The 16,578-nt window shown below is 40.9% G+C and overlaps 1 protein-coding gene across 4 annotated transcripts in view; it reads left to right on the forward strand.

Annotated features, from left to right (window-relative positions):
- The window catches only part of LOC124123943 (pecanex-like protein 1), a 50,682-nt gene that overhangs the window by 14,202 nt on the left and 19,902 nt on the right, over positions 1 to 16,578 (forward strand). For 3 of the 4 annotated variants that reach the window (XM_048403892.1, XM_048403893.1, XM_048403895.1), the window contains exons 6-21: positions 597 to 737; positions 1,993 to 2,058; positions 3,142 to 3,346; positions 4,598 to 4,755; positions 5,440 to 5,548; positions 6,904 to 7,239; positions 7,445 to 7,598; positions 8,313 to 8,345; positions 8,907 to 9,078; positions 9,802 to 9,912; positions 10,544 to 10,635; positions 11,619 to 11,758; positions 13,223 to 13,337; positions 14,138 to 14,236; positions 15,129 to 15,279; positions 16,091 to 16,226. In XM_048403892.1, the coding sequence (XP_048259849.1) occupies positions 597 to 737; positions 1,993 to 2,058; positions 3,142 to 3,346; positions 4,598 to 4,755; positions 5,440 to 5,548; positions 6,904 to 7,239; positions 7,445 to 7,598; positions 8,313 to 8,345; positions 8,907 to 9,078; positions 9,802 to 9,912; positions 10,544 to 10,635; positions 11,619 to 11,758; positions 13,223 to 13,337; positions 14,138 to 14,236; positions 15,129 to 15,279; positions 16,091 to 16,226 (2,218 nt within the window). The remainder of the gene's footprint in view (positions 1 to 596; positions 738 to 1,992; positions 2,059 to 3,141; positions 3,347 to 4,597; positions 4,756 to 5,439; positions 5,549 to 6,903; positions 7,240 to 7,444; positions 7,599 to 8,312; positions 8,346 to 8,906; positions 9,079 to 9,801; positions 9,913 to 10,543; positions 10,636 to 11,618; positions 11,759 to 13,222; positions 13,338 to 14,137; positions 14,237 to 15,128; positions 15,280 to 16,090; positions 16,227 to 16,578) is intronic. The other variant, XM_048403894.1, reaches the window with a different exon arrangement.

The raw sequence follows: 16,578 nt of genomic DNA on the forward strand, positions 1-16,578 counted from the left end.
TTATATTTGGTAACCTATATAATTTCACTCATTTATTCATCACTCTATTGGGTTTTGTGTGAGTACACATTTTGAGATTTAAAAAAAATTAATAATGTTTTAGATGTATACAATGGTTCTAAATATAGGCTTGACTCGGAAAATAACTTAGATCATAATTTTGTTTCGGAAATTAGCTCTATTTTACACATGCTGAAAAGCTTCATTGGGTATTTATGTGTGCTGTTTTTATACATTTGAGTTTTTCATTTAATGCATGCGTTTCTGTACATGGTTTTGAATATTTAGGGGGGATATTTTATGCAAATACACAGCTTATCTGCAGCTTTGGCCCTTTTATAAGAAACTCTACTTGAACATTGTCATCCTGCTGTTCATATTGTATAGTAGAATATTCTACTTGTAGTTATGTACCACCGATGGTGGTTTTACGAAAGTGACAGGCTTGTGATATAGAGATGTACAGTATGTGTTCCCCCATTCTGTAACGGTTGGACTCTTTCAAATCAGCTTTGAACGCGAGCCATGTATGAGTGTTAGATAACCAAATGTACTGTGAATAAAATGATAAAGAGCAACTTCCTCTGTACAAGCAGCAGGTGATATGTCCACCAGCCCTGGCTCAACAGATCTATCCGACCCAGAAGAAATCAAAAAGAAGTTGATAGAACTCCTCTGCAAATCTCAGGACCACCCAGAAGAACTTAAACGGTTCCGAGAATATGTTAGGCTGCAAAGTGAGTGGGCCCCAGTATGATTTTATTGTTAGAATAGCAACAGTCTGCCTCTTATATCGAGAATATTGTTTGGTCAGCGAATAAATAGAGAATCTCACCCAAGTGTCTTTTGATATCAAATATATCAACACATGTTGATAAAGGTGTAAAAACTCCGAGGCATGCATTTGATTGTGGCATCATTGTGATGCAATTTCATTTTTGCTATATCTACAATGTTGATATCACTTGATCTCACCCACGCAATATCTCCTGTGGGAGCCAGTTTTGGATGATACATGCATGATTACTACCATCTACTGAAAATGATGGCAAGAGTTTGAGGCTAGTAGACTCAGGCCTGATGTCACAGACTGATGTATTATTTGTAGAGGATTGATAATGTGAAACCCATGCTTGCCAAAACAGGTGACTACGCTTGTTGTAAGGGGCAACTAAAGTCAGGCTCGTTGACTTTCTTGATGCATGTCATCGTATTGTATAGGTCAATGCTCGTGATGTCAATCACTGGATTGTCTGGTTCTATGCTTTGCAGAGTTGTGTCCCTTAGCTGTACCTGGAACTTATGATCTTGGGTTAAAATCCAGGAAATGCCCTGATCATGTTTTAGGTTTGTCAGCTCCATACCAGTCACTTCAGGCTTTCCTTCCTAATCAAACCATGATACAACTGAAATACTATTCAAAGCAGCATTAAACCAAAGCTCACCCTTTCACACTGTTAGATTGTCTACTTATGGCAGAAATTCAATAGTTTGTAAGTTTGTAAGATCTGCCAAAAGCCAGAAATAGTACTAAGAATCCCCTATGTGTCCTAACCTGGATCTGAGTGTTCCACATATGTGGAGATTATTATACAAGCTTGTGCATCATCATATTGATTTTACGAAACGAGTGTCAGAATTCTTGTATTTCCCGTGCGAGAGTTATAAATTTGTTATTACCCATTATTTCTTAATCCTTTGGAGCTAACCATGAGAAAAATGCACAAATCACGAGTGCCGTCTTAGAAAAGCAGACCTGTCGAATGACGTCAATCTTCAGCAATGACATTGTTTCTAGCGTGATCATGGTGATGTCATTCTGACCTTAAGTCACAATAAGATTTGCATGACGTCAACAATGCCGTCCACATGACGTAAACAGTACACTGGTGCACGTGTAGTGATATTTGCACGAGTGCACAAACGATTTTTATGCACTCTGTTATTTCTAACCCTTTGGGTAATAAATAATAATACTGCCCATGATTTCAGAAAACCAGAACAATAACAACAATGATGAGCCGGACAAAGAGAAGCAGGAGGAAGCATCTAAAGCAGGTCAGAGACAACTAGGAAATCTACTGTACAACACATGTACAATATATATCATAGAGGCTGGCATTCTGTCACGTAGGATAAGGAATGAACATTGGGACTTCCATTTTTGTTGATATTATGTTACACTATGAATAATCAGTTAACTCATATTTTTTCCCCAGCCAAACCAGGAATATATGTAAAAAATGTTTAGCCCTTGAAAGCCAGCTTGTTTCAGTGAGAACTTCAGTGTCAGTTTTATGGGTATAGTTTGCGAAGCCTTCTTATTGACGATTTTGTATAGCCCTTGAAGTGATATTCATCTATCACATATTTGTTTGTAGAAGACAGAATTGGTGACTTATTTCAGTATCCAAAATGAAGTTTCAAATGATATGAATATCATTTAATAAGGTTTTAACAAGATATTTTTCCTTTTTTAGTAAATAGTCCATGCAATATCATTGGAGAAAGTATTAAAAATACAATCGAAAAACAAACATAGGGCAAATTTAATCTATTTGATCCCTGTCTGCTGTCCCTCTAAAAAAAAACTACTGGGTTTTAAAATCGTTAAAAAATTAAATATTTTACCACGAACTGGTCATTCCCTCTAAAAACACAAATGAGCTGCTCTATTGGAACACCCTGTGGTGATTCTGGGTGCCCACATTGCTCCATCTATATGCGTAAAATATGCAAGAAAATGACCATTACTGTGTATGTGTTTAATTTTCCAAATTTAACATTGAAATTTCTTAAACCTCAGAAGATGATAACTCTCTGCTTAATTCCCCAGTGTATTGGGAGAGTCTTGGCTGGTTGTGTGTCATCATGTGAAAAATTGTTTTTTTGCTATTGCTTTAAAATATGCATTGGTGGTGTGACAAATATAGCAATGTGTCTAGCCGAGGCCTTATCGCACCCATGTCCTGAGTTATCCCCCTTAAGCCTCTTTCCTCAAATGTTTCTAGAGACTATTCATTGTTCGATGATATTGATTATATTTTTGGTCGTGACTGCCGAAAAATTGGTTCCTGTTTAAATGACTTGACCTCATTCTTGTACATGGATGAACTTTTACGCCTAACCCTGTATTTATAGAAAAAATAAAGCAAGAAAGTGAAGATAAGGGGAAAGCTGTTGAACAGGACAATGGGGCGATAGGAGGGGCCCCCGGGGGAGGGACCCCTGCCCCCAACAACACCGACGAGACTGAGTCCAAATCCACCACCCCCACTGAATTCTCAGCTCTGTTGCCTCTTACAGGGGAGAAGACACCAGATAATAAACACCGGAAAGGAGTAAGGTAGGATGGCTGCTCACTTTCCCTTGCTCGGAGCGCTTACATTGCACTTCTGTGATTGGACCATAAGTCAGCAGGCCTTGTCTGTCTTCCCATTTCCCTTCTGTTGTACTACTTTCCTGAAAGCTTCTTTCACAACTTAATATTTGTTTCTCAATTTAATTCTTAGGTTGGATATTTATGTAATGTAACTACTAGGCTGTAGGTAAAGCATGGATTTATCCAGGATTTCAAACTAAGTGCCTTTGGCAAGCAAATTGCGACAAAAATCATGATATTGTGAAAAAATTGATTACTTTAATGTTTTTGTGTTTGTAATTTCTGAAGAATTTTTTAATTCAAATTGAGAACTTTTGCTGTCATTTGCTGCAGACCTCTGAGCAGCACCAGATAAATCCTTATGAATCTAACACCAGATGGCACATTTTGCAGAAAGAAATGTTTTAAGTATTATCTGTACATCTGCTATTGTTATCAAAGGAATATGACTGTAATGAATATTAATATATTGCACCATGTGAATAGCATTACTAGCTTGTGCGTGACTGTTAGATGCTAGATGCATAGATCCTTGTTTGATGATGAGAAGAGCAAAATATATTATCACTATTGATTATACTGTTGTTTGGTGGTTCTGGTTTTAGTTGAGGGCTTTTGGATGGAGTCATATTTTTTTTATCTTTATTCCATATTTTGGTATGAGTTGAAATGGGGTCATGCTGTGTCACCAAATTATCCATGCTGTTCACTGATTCCTGAGTGCACTGCTAATACATAACACTACAGTACTTATTTAACACCATTCAATATAACCATTCCTTTTCTTTATCATTTGTACAACAATATGTTCAGATGACATGGGGGCAACTGGGTGGCCTAGTGGTTAAAGCACTTGCTCTCAATGCCACAGTCCCGGGTTCAAATCCTGCACTTGGGTACAATGTGTGGAGCCTGTTTCTGGTGCCCCCTGCCGTGATATTGCAATAATATTGCTAAAAATGCCGTCAATCAATACTCACTCACTCACAATACACTACTCTTCATCAAGAACACAATCTGGTTGTCTTGAAAACTTTGTAATATTGCTGACTGTGGCATAAACCTCGCTCACTCACTCACTCATACTTCCCAACCAGGGATTTATATTTGCGACCTGCATCCTCCACTGCAGTTTAACCATCTGTGACTTGAGTAGGCACTAACCCTGTTGCCCATTATGTATATGTATTTGTATGTTTGTGCGTATACCTAAAGGAGGCGTGGTGCTAAAAAGAGACTGGCATCGCGTCGACGCCGTGACTCCCCACCAGCAGCAGCCTTGACAAGCCTCGTGATGAACACCGGTGGCCATCTTGCTACTTCCCATATGGATACCACAGATGGTGCGGTCCACTACTTCCAAGATGAGAGTGGTTAGTTTCACTCTATCATCATCAGTTTTACACTCAAATATACTACTCAAAACAAGTTAAAGAGCACCCACAATTAGAAGGCTGAGTGTTGCAATTCCACCAGCCATGACAGATTAACTATTGTCATATGAAGAAAACGGGTGTTCCTTAACATATTTTGAGTAGTATATTTGTGTTCATGGGCACTTTGCTTTAAGTTGTGACATGCTCGGTGAGTGTTTGTGCTGAAAAAGGACAGAATATATAATCTTCATGAGCAAAATGTCCAATATATGATAATTCATATGCCCAAACCAATTGTTTGACATGCACACATTAAAATATTCTTTTTCCATCATGATCAATATAGTGATGTAACAGAAAGAAAATTAAGATCCCTTTTTCCTTCATTGCAATGTTGCAAGGCAGAATAGGCGCCAAATACCCAAACCTTGTTCTAGAAGGATAACCAATGTATAATGGCACACTACAGAAATGCAGTGACATTTGAAAAACAGTTTTAGATAAATTATCTACTTCTTCCAACTGCATAGGATTAGAAAAAGACTTAAAACTGTCTTCCCAAAGGATATCAACATTAAATATTGCAGGCTGTGACACAGTGAAGATATTGCACAGCAAATCCCTTTCTATGACTTCTTTTCTTTGTAAATGTAAGATGTGCCATGCTGTGATGTTTAATAGGTAACTGGCTAACATACACCTTCGGTGAGAACAGTTCTGGCGTTGCCTTGGGGATGCTGGAGAACCAGCAAGAAGAATGGCCGAACCAGGAACAGCATAACAAGACCCAGTAAGTTGTTGATCATCACCAAGGTTCATACACCCTTAAAAAGGCTGTGAAATTTAAATTCCTATCTATGTATTGCTAAATTTTTAGTGTCGATACTGTATCGATACAAATTTAATAATATTGATGCTACGTTAATAATTCAAACAGAAACCTTTACATTTAGTAGGAATACTATGGTTGTGATGGACCATGAGAAGACAGGACATTTAATTTTTTAACATAAATGGACTAGCCGAGTTCATATTTAGCATTAACTTGATTTAACTGCAGATCTATACACATACCGAATTATTCATTTTATTATTGATCAAGATTTTGATATATAATTGTACATTGAGTCGATATATCAATGCTAAAATTTCCAGTCAAAGGCTAGGCTTGCTTTCTGTTGAAGCATTTCTGATGCTTAAGTCAAATAAAAGTTCTTTTGGTCTTGTAAGTTCAGCTAATAATAGGCCCTGTTGGGAATTCTAGGTGAGAATAGGCCCCCAGCTACCTATGCTGGTCTTATGAAGCATCTGGCTGGTCAGACTCATTGACCTGGTTGATTGTGTGTCATCGAACTCTGATGGCATTGACCATTGCTCGCAGTATCAATCACTGGATTGTCAAGACTTGATGACCAGGTTGATTGTTTGTCATCAAACTCTGATGGCATTGACCATTGCTCGCAATATCAATCACTGGATTGTCCAGACTTGATGACCTGGTTGATTGTGTGTCATCAAACTCTGATGGCATTGTTCATTGCTCGCAGTATCAATCACTGGATTGTCAAGACTTGATGACCTGGTTGATTGTGTGTCATAAACTCTGATGGCATTGACCATTGCTCGCAATATCAATCACTGGATTGTCCAGACTTGATGACCTGGTTGATTGTGTGTCATCAAACTCTGATGGCATTGACCATTGCTCGCAATATCAATCACTGGATTGTCCAGACTTGATGACCTGGTTGATTGTGTGTCATCAAACTCTGATGACATTGTTCATTGCTCGCAGTATCAATCACTGGATTGTCAAGACTTGATGACCTGGTTGATTGTGTGTCATCAAACTCTGATGACATTGACCATTGCTTGCAGTATCAATCACTGGATTGTTTGGTCCAGACTTATTTACAGACTGCTGTTATGTAGTAAGAATATTGCTGAGTGTGGCATTTAACAACAGCTAATAATAGTCCACATATTAAGACTAAAATCTACTGAATCAGTTGTAGCTTGACAAGTTCAGGCTGGTAGACTTTGCACAAACTGGTGATGTGGCTTCAGAATGTTAGAAATGGTATGGAAATGTCCATGCCTTTTGTGTATTCAGACAGAAGACTTATACTCTTTCTATTTCCACAGATGGTCTTCAGCCTCAACATGCTCCGACTCAACAGTAATCCTCGACTCCCCGAAGCCGGAAGAGCGGCCTGATTTGTTTCATGACCTGGCTCTGCCTGGCCCTCTGGGGACAACGGATGAAATGCGGACTCATAGTGCACTGCAGTCCTATGTCCAGGCCCTGCTGGAGAGTGGTCGGGGCAGACCAACCATCTCCGACACCTCGTCAGATTCTGACACAACACACACTAAGTCAAAGAAGGAGAAGCCAAAACATTTCTACAAACTGTGGTTGTTGAAGAAGAAGTTTTTGAAAATCCGTTTTGATAGACTTGCCCTTTTGGCATTGTTAGATAGGTAAGTTGATCAATTTCCTTTTGTCTGTTTGCATGCAACCAAGGGGTGCTCACGGGTTTAAGTACCCAGTACAAGATTGAATATTCTTAAGGTAGCGCATTATATTAAGAGAATAATTACAAAGTTTCTCCGTCATTGTTATAGCTGAGCATATTTTTCAGTAGTCTAGCCAACTTACCTCAAGTAAAGCCATGTTGTGTTGCAGGAGCTTGTCTGTGTTTGAGAACATTGTAGCTGTGCTCATGGCAGTGGCTGTCGGTGCTCTCGGTGCTCTAGTCTTGTCATGCAACTTCTACCATGACATATGGATATTTGTCTTCTGTTTCATCATTGCCGGCTGCCAGTACTGCTTGCTCAAGGTAAGCAAAGCTTGCGGCATTTGGAGGTTATACTATATAAGATCACAATATGTTGGTTGTTTGAGTTTCAGAGTCAGTGGGGTAGCCTAGTGGTTAAAGCGTTCGCATGTCACACCGAAGACACTGGTTCGATTCCACACATGGAATGGAAGCTCATTTCTGGTGTCCCCTGCTGTGATATTGCTGGAATATTGTTATAAGCGGTATAAGCGGCTTACTCACTCACTCACTCACTCACTCACTAGACCGAATAGCAGACCAGTGTTAGTGTCAGACAGTGTTGTCAATCGGAAAATAGGTGATCTATGTAGCTTCTAGTATAGAGTAATAACTTAGCACAAAGCATATAAACTTTAGGAAGCCTATCAGTAAATAGGTCATCGTATATTGAAATTAAAGCAATCGCTCGTCACTCTGAAGGCTCGAGTGTGATTCCTAACGTGCAGTTCATCCATTTTCTTTTTTATTATCGTTATTTTAGAGACAGTGTAAAGGCATCTGTGTACATCAACTGCATGTCAACGGATTAACATGAAGCTTGAATGTTTCTTTAGGACAATGTACATGGTTTTTTCTCCAGCAAAGCAAGGATGAATAGGCACCTGACAGCTTTGATGATATTTGTGTAGAGAGTCTTTAAACTGTTCTCAGCATTATGATTTGTGTTCGTCACGACTATGAGTACTTCTAACTGTGTTCAATGTCTCCCACCAGAGTGTCCAGCCAGATGCCTCCTCCCCAATGCATGTAAGTACCTAGTATACAGAACACACTTGCACATGACACAGATACCAATAAGATCGTGGTTGTAATTGGTCTTAAGCTACCCATGTTTGTCGTAAAAGCAGCGTTAGAAATTGGCACTAGTCCTGTAGTCCTTACCAAACTGCCCAATAGTAAAGGTATCCTAAGGACTAGTATAAATTGGCCCATTTTAAGTGTTTTGCTATATGTTATCATTATAAGGACTAGTGGGCAAAAACTGTTAGTTTCTAACCCTGAAAAGGCGGCTAACAGGATCAGGTGGTCAGGCTTGCTGACTTGGTTGATGCATGTCATCGCGTTGAAATTGCGTAGATCAGTGCTCATGATGTAAATCACTGCATTTCAATATTTAAAGACCCCCATTATATAGATGGACTATTGCTGAGTGCGGTGTTAAACAATTAAGTAAAACACAGGGTGTCCTTGTGCGCCTTGAATGTGGAAAAGTAATATTAAAATCAGGTCAGTTATCAGATTTAACGGCTCTTTCTTGCAAACCTTAGGAATAATTGCTATTCTGACACATTGATGTGTGTTATGCAGGGCTACAACAGATTGATAGTGTTCAGCCGTCCATTCTACTTCTGTCTGTGTTGTGGCCTGGTGTTGTTGCTGGACTATGCAAGTGACCGCGTCGGGAACCATCCCATCTCCATATACGGGATGCCTTTCACAGCTGTATCGTCTCTCATATTTGCTCGAGATTTACTCAAAAGTAGGTAGACGTTTTTTTATTATTATTTGAATCAATAACAAATCTAGCTATCTGGTTTGCCAGTTGCTGTCTTGTTAAAAAACTACAAATCATATTGCTTGAACATGTTTAAGGTGTGATTGTGATGGTTATGTCTGCTAATAGTCAATGTTTCATAAACCAATATGATGTAAAGGTAGTACTTATGTGTTTTAAAACAACATTCCCTCACCACTATTCCCGTGACTTTTGAAACTGCCTGTACTGGTGGACTGGCAACTCTAAAACTTTTGTCAGTCCCAACTTTCAACAACGAAAAAGGATGTATGAAAATTATGCATCATGTTCAATTCAATGATGTCATCTCTTAAGTAACTTGGTTAGATCTACATGTCATTCACACAAAGTTCAGTCAAAAAGTTCTCTTCTTCTTTTTTAATATTTTGGGACTAAATCACTACAAGTATATATTTAACCTCAAAGCAAAGCAAAATGTTATTTCCTTGCACTAAAAATAGACGAGGGGAAACCCTGATGGTAACAGACAAGCTGACTTTGTTCGAAAAATATAGTCAATGTTTAGTTCAACAACAAAGATTTATAAGGTAGGTTATTTGCCAGTCCATAGAGAGTGGCGGTCACATTAATTACCAGTCCAAACCTCATTTTACTGGTAAAAAACTGGTAATTTCTGGTAAACACTGTTCACTTTCTGACATTTTCTGATTGTCCCTTTCTCTCCAGTTTTCATCCTGTGTTTCCCGCTGCTGTTTACGGCGGGGCTTCTACCTCAGGTCAACACATTCATCATGTACATGCTGGAGCAGATTGACATGCATGTCTTTGGGGGCAATGGTTAGTATGTCATGTTGTATGCAAATATAGATGCTTAGTACTACACGAGATCAAGGGCTGATGCAGCATTTTTAAAGGAGGTTTTACTGCCCACAACATTTTACATTTGGTTTTCAAAGGGGGCAGGGTTGGGCCTGGACACCCCCCCCACCCCTCCTTCTGAATCCACCTATGGACATAATGTATTGTTTCAGATAATCCCAGATATCCCATGTATGTTATGCTACCTTTTGTATCGCCTTCATTGCCATTGTTATCAAACACATTAAAAAAATGGAATGCTTCTTGATTGTCCTACACATTTAAATAAATGTTGGCCACTAACAAACACTGCCTTTTGTTAATTTTGTTGAAATTTGTTAAATTTGTTAAATTTAAATTTAAGCAAAGTACTGGATAATGATTATGATACCTACTTCAAATCAAGCAAATTTCTGAGAACAGTAGCCTTGTCATGTAAGGTACTTCAAGTCTCGGTGCAGAGTTACCTCCCTTAGTCGTGTCAGAATCTGACAATCGTGGGTTCGAGTCATGGGTTCCATTTGCCCTGATTATGATTCTTGATTGTCAGCACCACTGTGTTGAGTGTTATTTCTCCGGTGATGTATGTGTGTTTGTGTTTGTGTTTCAGCAACGACAGGCCTCGTTGCCTCAGTGTATTGTTTGTGTAGAAGTGTGTTTGCTGTTGCCCTGCTCTATGGCTTCTGTTATGGAGCTCTCTTGGTGAGTACTACTTGTTCATTGAAATACACTTATGGTAATGACAATAATCTGGTGTTTTATTACATAAGTTGTCATGCTATTAGTGAAAGAAACAGTTGTCATGTCAGCTAGAGACTGCCTCCGTGGTCTAGTGGCAGAGAGGGGCGGTCGGGTAGCCTAGTGGTTAAAGCGTTCGCTCGTCACGCCGAAGACCCGGGTTCGATTCCCAACATGGGTACAATGTGTGAAGCCCATTTCTGGTGTCCCCCGCAATGATATTGCTGGAATATTGCTAAAAGCGGCGTAAAACCATACTCACTCACTCACTCTAGTGGCAGAGCGTCCGCCCGGAGAGCGGAAGGTCCAGGATTCGATCCCCAGCCGCGTCATACCAAAAGACGGTTAAAGATGGTACTTATTGTTACCCTGTCTGGCGCTCGGCATTAAGGGGCTAAAGCAAGGACTTGTCGGCTCGGAGTCAGTATACATACTGTGTCTGAGTGGGGTATTCATGTTAAACTGTGGCATGGTATCTCAGTGAGCTAGCACTATAAATCGGCATCAGTCGGGACTAGTACAAGCAGCCACACAAACACACACATGAATGCACGTCGATATGTAAGTGCAATAATCTTGGACGCGACATTAAACCCCACTTCACCTCACCTCATGTCAGCTAGAGAGGTTGGGTAGACATGTGGTTAAAACATTCGCTTTACATATTGATGACTTAGGTTTGATTTCCCCAAATGGGTTCAGTGTGTCAAACTTATTTCTTGTCTTCCCCTCCGTGATATTGCTGAAATAGTACTGAAAGCAATGTTAAAGCCATACTCACTAACTCTCTCAATTCAAGAATTGTATCAGTTATTTAACAAACATTATTAGTTCATTAAGTGTTAACTTACCTTAGTTTCAAATGCAGCATAAATGAGACTGATAATGGTTTTATATGTGTCGGGTATCAAAATGCCTTGAGATTGACTGGAGTGTTTGTTTTGTAGGGGGTGGGAACGGAGCATACTTGTGGCAAGACTGTGGAGCGGGAGGCAGCTCAGAATGTTCTGTTCTCTGTGTTCTGTGGTGTCCTGGTCGCTGTCTCATATCACCTCAGTCGAAGTGCAAGCGACCCCAGCGTGCTCTGGTAAGTTTCTGCCTTGACCTGTGCTCTGGTACGTTTATGCCTAGACCTGTGCTCTGGTAAGTTCCTGCCTTGACCTGTGCTCTGGTAAGTTCCTGCCTTGACCTGTGCTCTGGTAAGTTCCTGCCTTGACCTGTGCTCTGGTAAGTTCCTGCCTTGACCTGTGCTCTGGTAAGTTCCTGCCTTGATCTGTGCTCTGGTAAGTTCCTGCCTTGACCTGTGCTCTGGTAAGTTCCTGCCTTGACCTGTACTCTGGTAAGTTCCTGCCTTGACCTGTGCTCTGGTAAGTTCATGCCTTGACCCATGCTCTGGTATGTTCATACCTTGACCCATGCTCTGGTAAGTTCATGACTTGACGGCCACCCGCCTCCGTGGTATAGTGGTAGAGCGTCCGCCTGGAGAGCGGAAGGTCCGGGGTTCGATTCCCGAGCGTGTCATACCAAAAGACGTTAAAAGATGGTACTTGTTTTTACCCTGTCTGGCGCTTGGCATTAAGGGGCTAAAACAAGGACTGGTCGGCTCAGAGTCAGTATACTGTGTCTGAGTGGGGTATTCATGTAAAACTGCGGTATGGTATCTCAGTGAGCTAGCACTATAAATCGGCATCAGTCAGGACTAGTACAAGCAGCCACACAAACACATGCACGTCGGTATAAAAGTGCAATAATCTTGGACGCAACGTTAAACCCCTTTCACCTCACCTCACTTGACGGGCGGTCAGGTAGCCTAGTGGCTGGAATATATAGCTAAAAGCGGAAAAAACCTCACTCACTCACTCATGACTTGACCTATGCTCTGTTGCGTTCATGACTTGACCTGTGCTGTGGTAAGTTCATGACTTGACCTATGCTCTGTTGAGTTCATGACTTGACCTGTGCTGTGGTAAGTTCATGACTTGACCTCTGCTCTGGTAAGTTCATGACTTGACCCATGCTCTGTTAAGTTCATGCCTTGACCTGTGCATTGGTTGTATTGGTAAGTTCATGATAAGCATCAGGTGGGTACAGTGTGTGACAGTTTTGTGGAGCAAGTGAAAGCATGATTAGGGTCTCAGTGGGCAAGCAGTTTAAACCACGAGGCTAGCAAGTGCAGGGGTGCTGAGGTGGTATCCTGCTAGTGACCAGGTTGTTATGGACCAACAATGTTGACAAGTCTTCACAGTGTTGCCAATACTTTTAGTGTACTTTTAATTCATGATAGAACAATGTTTTATCTTGAAATAAGCCATGCTTCGCTCTTCATTGATCTTTGCAATTTATCCCGTAGCTATGTTATATATATAACATTATAATAATTATATGTGTTATTTGTATTGATTTTGTTAACCCTAGAACAATATGGATAATAAATTGATACTGATGATAGTGTTGACACTGAAATAACTAGAGATGAAGATGAAGGCTAACAGTTGCATGAAGCGTGTGTAGCCAAACACTAGTGTCATTTTGTTGTATACACTTTTCCCAGGATGATGATCAGGGACTGTGTTGTGCGACGAGAGGAGGAGAAGACGGAGGAGAAACAGGATGACAAGGAGGAAGAGCTGGTTGATCCACTTCCAGGCAAACTGAAGACGTGTGTGGTCAGTAATAGCTGTGTCACCTCATTAATCTTGTCAACCCATTCTTGGCATCTTCCCGAGACAAAAGAGTTAACTGACTATAAGAGTCCAGTTTCCACCCTTGCCGAAATAGGCTGGTATTATGGAGTTACATATTGGCTGGACTAACGAGTCTATGCATAGTCCAATCAAAATCGCGCAATGAAATCAAAATCCGGTTCGTAAACTGACCTGCAGATTTCGGTCGATTGCAGGATTTGCAAAGCATGTGCACCGCCAACTCGTTGTCAACATATATTTTCCTAATCTTTTCATGTTTTTAATCAAGGTGCTCACGTGATTTGATGCACTTTGCGATGTAACACCCGTTTTATCACAATATAGACCTTGATTATCGATCAGATTGTCTTGACTGGGCACCGCTGTTTTGTTTGAAGCAAATGCAAGTGATATGAGAGATGGAATCTGATTGATCCATAGGAGAGGCATAGAAGGGACATAACTCGTAATAGCCACTGGTGGTGCTACGATCGAGCCCAGGAATTCCAGCCTAGTTAGGCAAGGGTGGAAACTGGACTTTTAAAGTCCGTTAACTCTCTTGCCTCGGGAAGATGATTCTTGGTGGCCTCCTGAAATATTGCTGGAAAGCTGCATTAAGCCATACTTACTCGCTCTATAATCTTGTCCATAGTAAATGGTTTAAAAACAGTTTCTCATGCATTGATATCTCCATTGTGAACCAATACATCACCAGTGTTGTAAAGACATTGTGAAACTTGTATGAACAACATGTGTGATGTGTCCTATTGGCTGTGTTACAGAGTGAGAGACTACAGTCAGATCTGCTGGTGTGTGTGTTCATCACTGTCCTCGTGTTTGCTGTCCATGTCAGTACTGCCTTCACCAGTCCTGTGTTGCAGGTAACGCTTATATCCTCATATATTACCCAGGTGCAGTTTACTGTTCTGCAATGCTGATTGGTCAGTTAAAGCCATGTGACATCACAGTGCTTCATTGTCAAGACAGATATGATATGATGTCATCCATTGTTCATGACATCACAAATTGATTATGTGAGGTCATCTACACAGTGTGCTGTTTTCAACTTTTTCTCTTTAAAATGTCAATGAGTAATAACCTACTCTCTGAATTACTGATCGTCTGTCCCTCAAGAATGAATGCTGTAAGTATCTCACCAAAGGCTCAGGTTTAACACTATTCATTCACTCAGGACAGATAATCTATCGTTCCTTGTAGCTCCTTGGTTGTTCTCTAAGTCTTGGGGATGGTCGGGTAGCCAAGTGGTTAAAGCGTTCGCTCGTCACACCGAAGACCTGGGTTCAATTCCCTACATGGGTACAATGTGTGAAGCCTTTTCTGGTGTCCCTCGTCATGATATTGCTGGAATATTGCTAGAAGTGGCGTAAAACCATAACTCTCTAAGTCTTGCCTGAATCGTGTTTTCAGTCACTTTTACAGTTAAAATCTCAACTGGTCAGCCATCAGTGGAGTTATTCAACAAGAAGTTGAAGTAATCAGTTTGTCACAATTTATGCAGACATCTTTGTGAGTACAAGATGGGATACTACTCCAAGTGGCATTGAGCTGCCCACCCTGACCTCTGTGCTCTGCTGGGGCGGTCGGGTAGCCTAGTGGTTAAAGCGTTCGCTCATCACGCCGAAGACCCGGGTTCGATTCCCGACATGGGTACAATGTGTGAAGCCCATTTCTGCTGTGCCCCACCGTGATATTGCTGGAATATTGCTAAAAGCGGCCTTAAACAAATATTCACCCTCTTAGCTCTGCTTGCAGCCCCTCCTGAGTGACATCTTGTATTACCTGGCGGCCAGCCTGGGACTGGTCATCCACTACATCATCCCCCAGCTGCGGAAGGAGATGCCCTGGCTGTGCTGCTCCCACCCGGCCTTCCAGAGCAGGGAGAGGAACTACTTTGAAGTCAAAGGTGATGTATACCCTCAACTCAATAACTCAGTGTCCTGGCCTTCTTTTTACTGGGGGTGGGGGGTGGGGGGGGAATATGGTCTTAACCTTCATGTCATTATTTTGGTTTGATAGTTTTGATGCAAAGTAATGCGGTACATACAAGGTCAATATCACCATTCGCCCGGGCTTCTAGAGCAGGGAGACCAAATATCTTGTCAGTCCCATGGCTTTCTTACACTATGTAGGGGACATATATAGTTGCATATATTTTGGTTTCATAATTTTGATACTAAGTAATGAGGTACATACAAGATAATCATCACAATTCTGTTCAAAATTTAGCATGAAACTCAAAGGGCCTTTTTTCATAACCCTAATGTAACAAGTTAAAGGTCTTCAGCAACCCATGCTTGTTGTAAGAGGTGACTATCACTTGTTTGCCTGGTACAGACTCCATTATTTACAAACTGTCGTCATATAGGAAATATTGCTGATTTCGGCGTTAAACAAGAAACAATAGGGGGTCTCACCATTGGAGCAGACCTCAAAGACCCCTTTAATTTCAAACATTTCCATTGCTAATGCAGGCAGTTCAATTGCTAGTGCAGGCAGTTCAATTGCTAGTGCAGGCAGTTCAATTGCTAGTGCAGGAAGTTACTTTGAACACTTCATTTTTAAGGTGAATAGGAATGAAGTGAATATTCAGCAGGATGCTTGTTACTTAAGCCAGAAGGTTTGGTTATAACCTTATATTAAGTATCACAGTATCTTATGGAGGCATTTGCCTCCTGAGGGAATGGTACTTATGTGTTTCTCTTTTATTGCTGCAGAACCAGCCAAGGTGATGTTGTTTGAGAAGATGTACGTGTGGCTGAGATTCTTCGAGCGCAATGCCATGTATCCTGTTGTGTGTCTCTGTGCCTTAACTACCTCAGCTCCATACATCGTGTGCAAGTTCAAAAACTTGTAAGTTCATGTTGTCGTAGTTCTCACTGAATTGGTCTCCAACCTCATGCTAGTTAAATACAGATTGAGTGTAGTGATTTGGTTAGTGATGTTGTTGATTGAGTGTCATCTCACTCCTGCAATGCCACTGAAGTAATGCCGGCTGTGGCGTAAAACAAGATTCACTCACTCCTCATTGTGACCTGTGAGGATTCAGGTTAGATTAGCTCTTCAGCACCCCATGCTTGTCGTAAGAGGCGACTATCGGGATTGGGTGGTCAGGATCGCTGTCTTGGTTGTTGCCAGTCATCGTATCCCAATTGTGCAGATGGATTCTCATTATTTCATTCACTAGATTGTCTGGTCCAGACTT

This window comes from Haliotis rufescens, unplaced genomic scaffold (genome assembly GCF_023055435.1).
Source record: "Haliotis rufescens isolate VD_foot unplaced genomic scaffold, xgHalRufe1.0.p SCAF_3, whole genome shotgun sequence".
Classification (NCBI taxonomy): domain Eukaryota; kingdom Metazoa; phylum Mollusca; class Gastropoda; order Lepetellida; family Haliotidae; genus Haliotis; species Haliotis rufescens.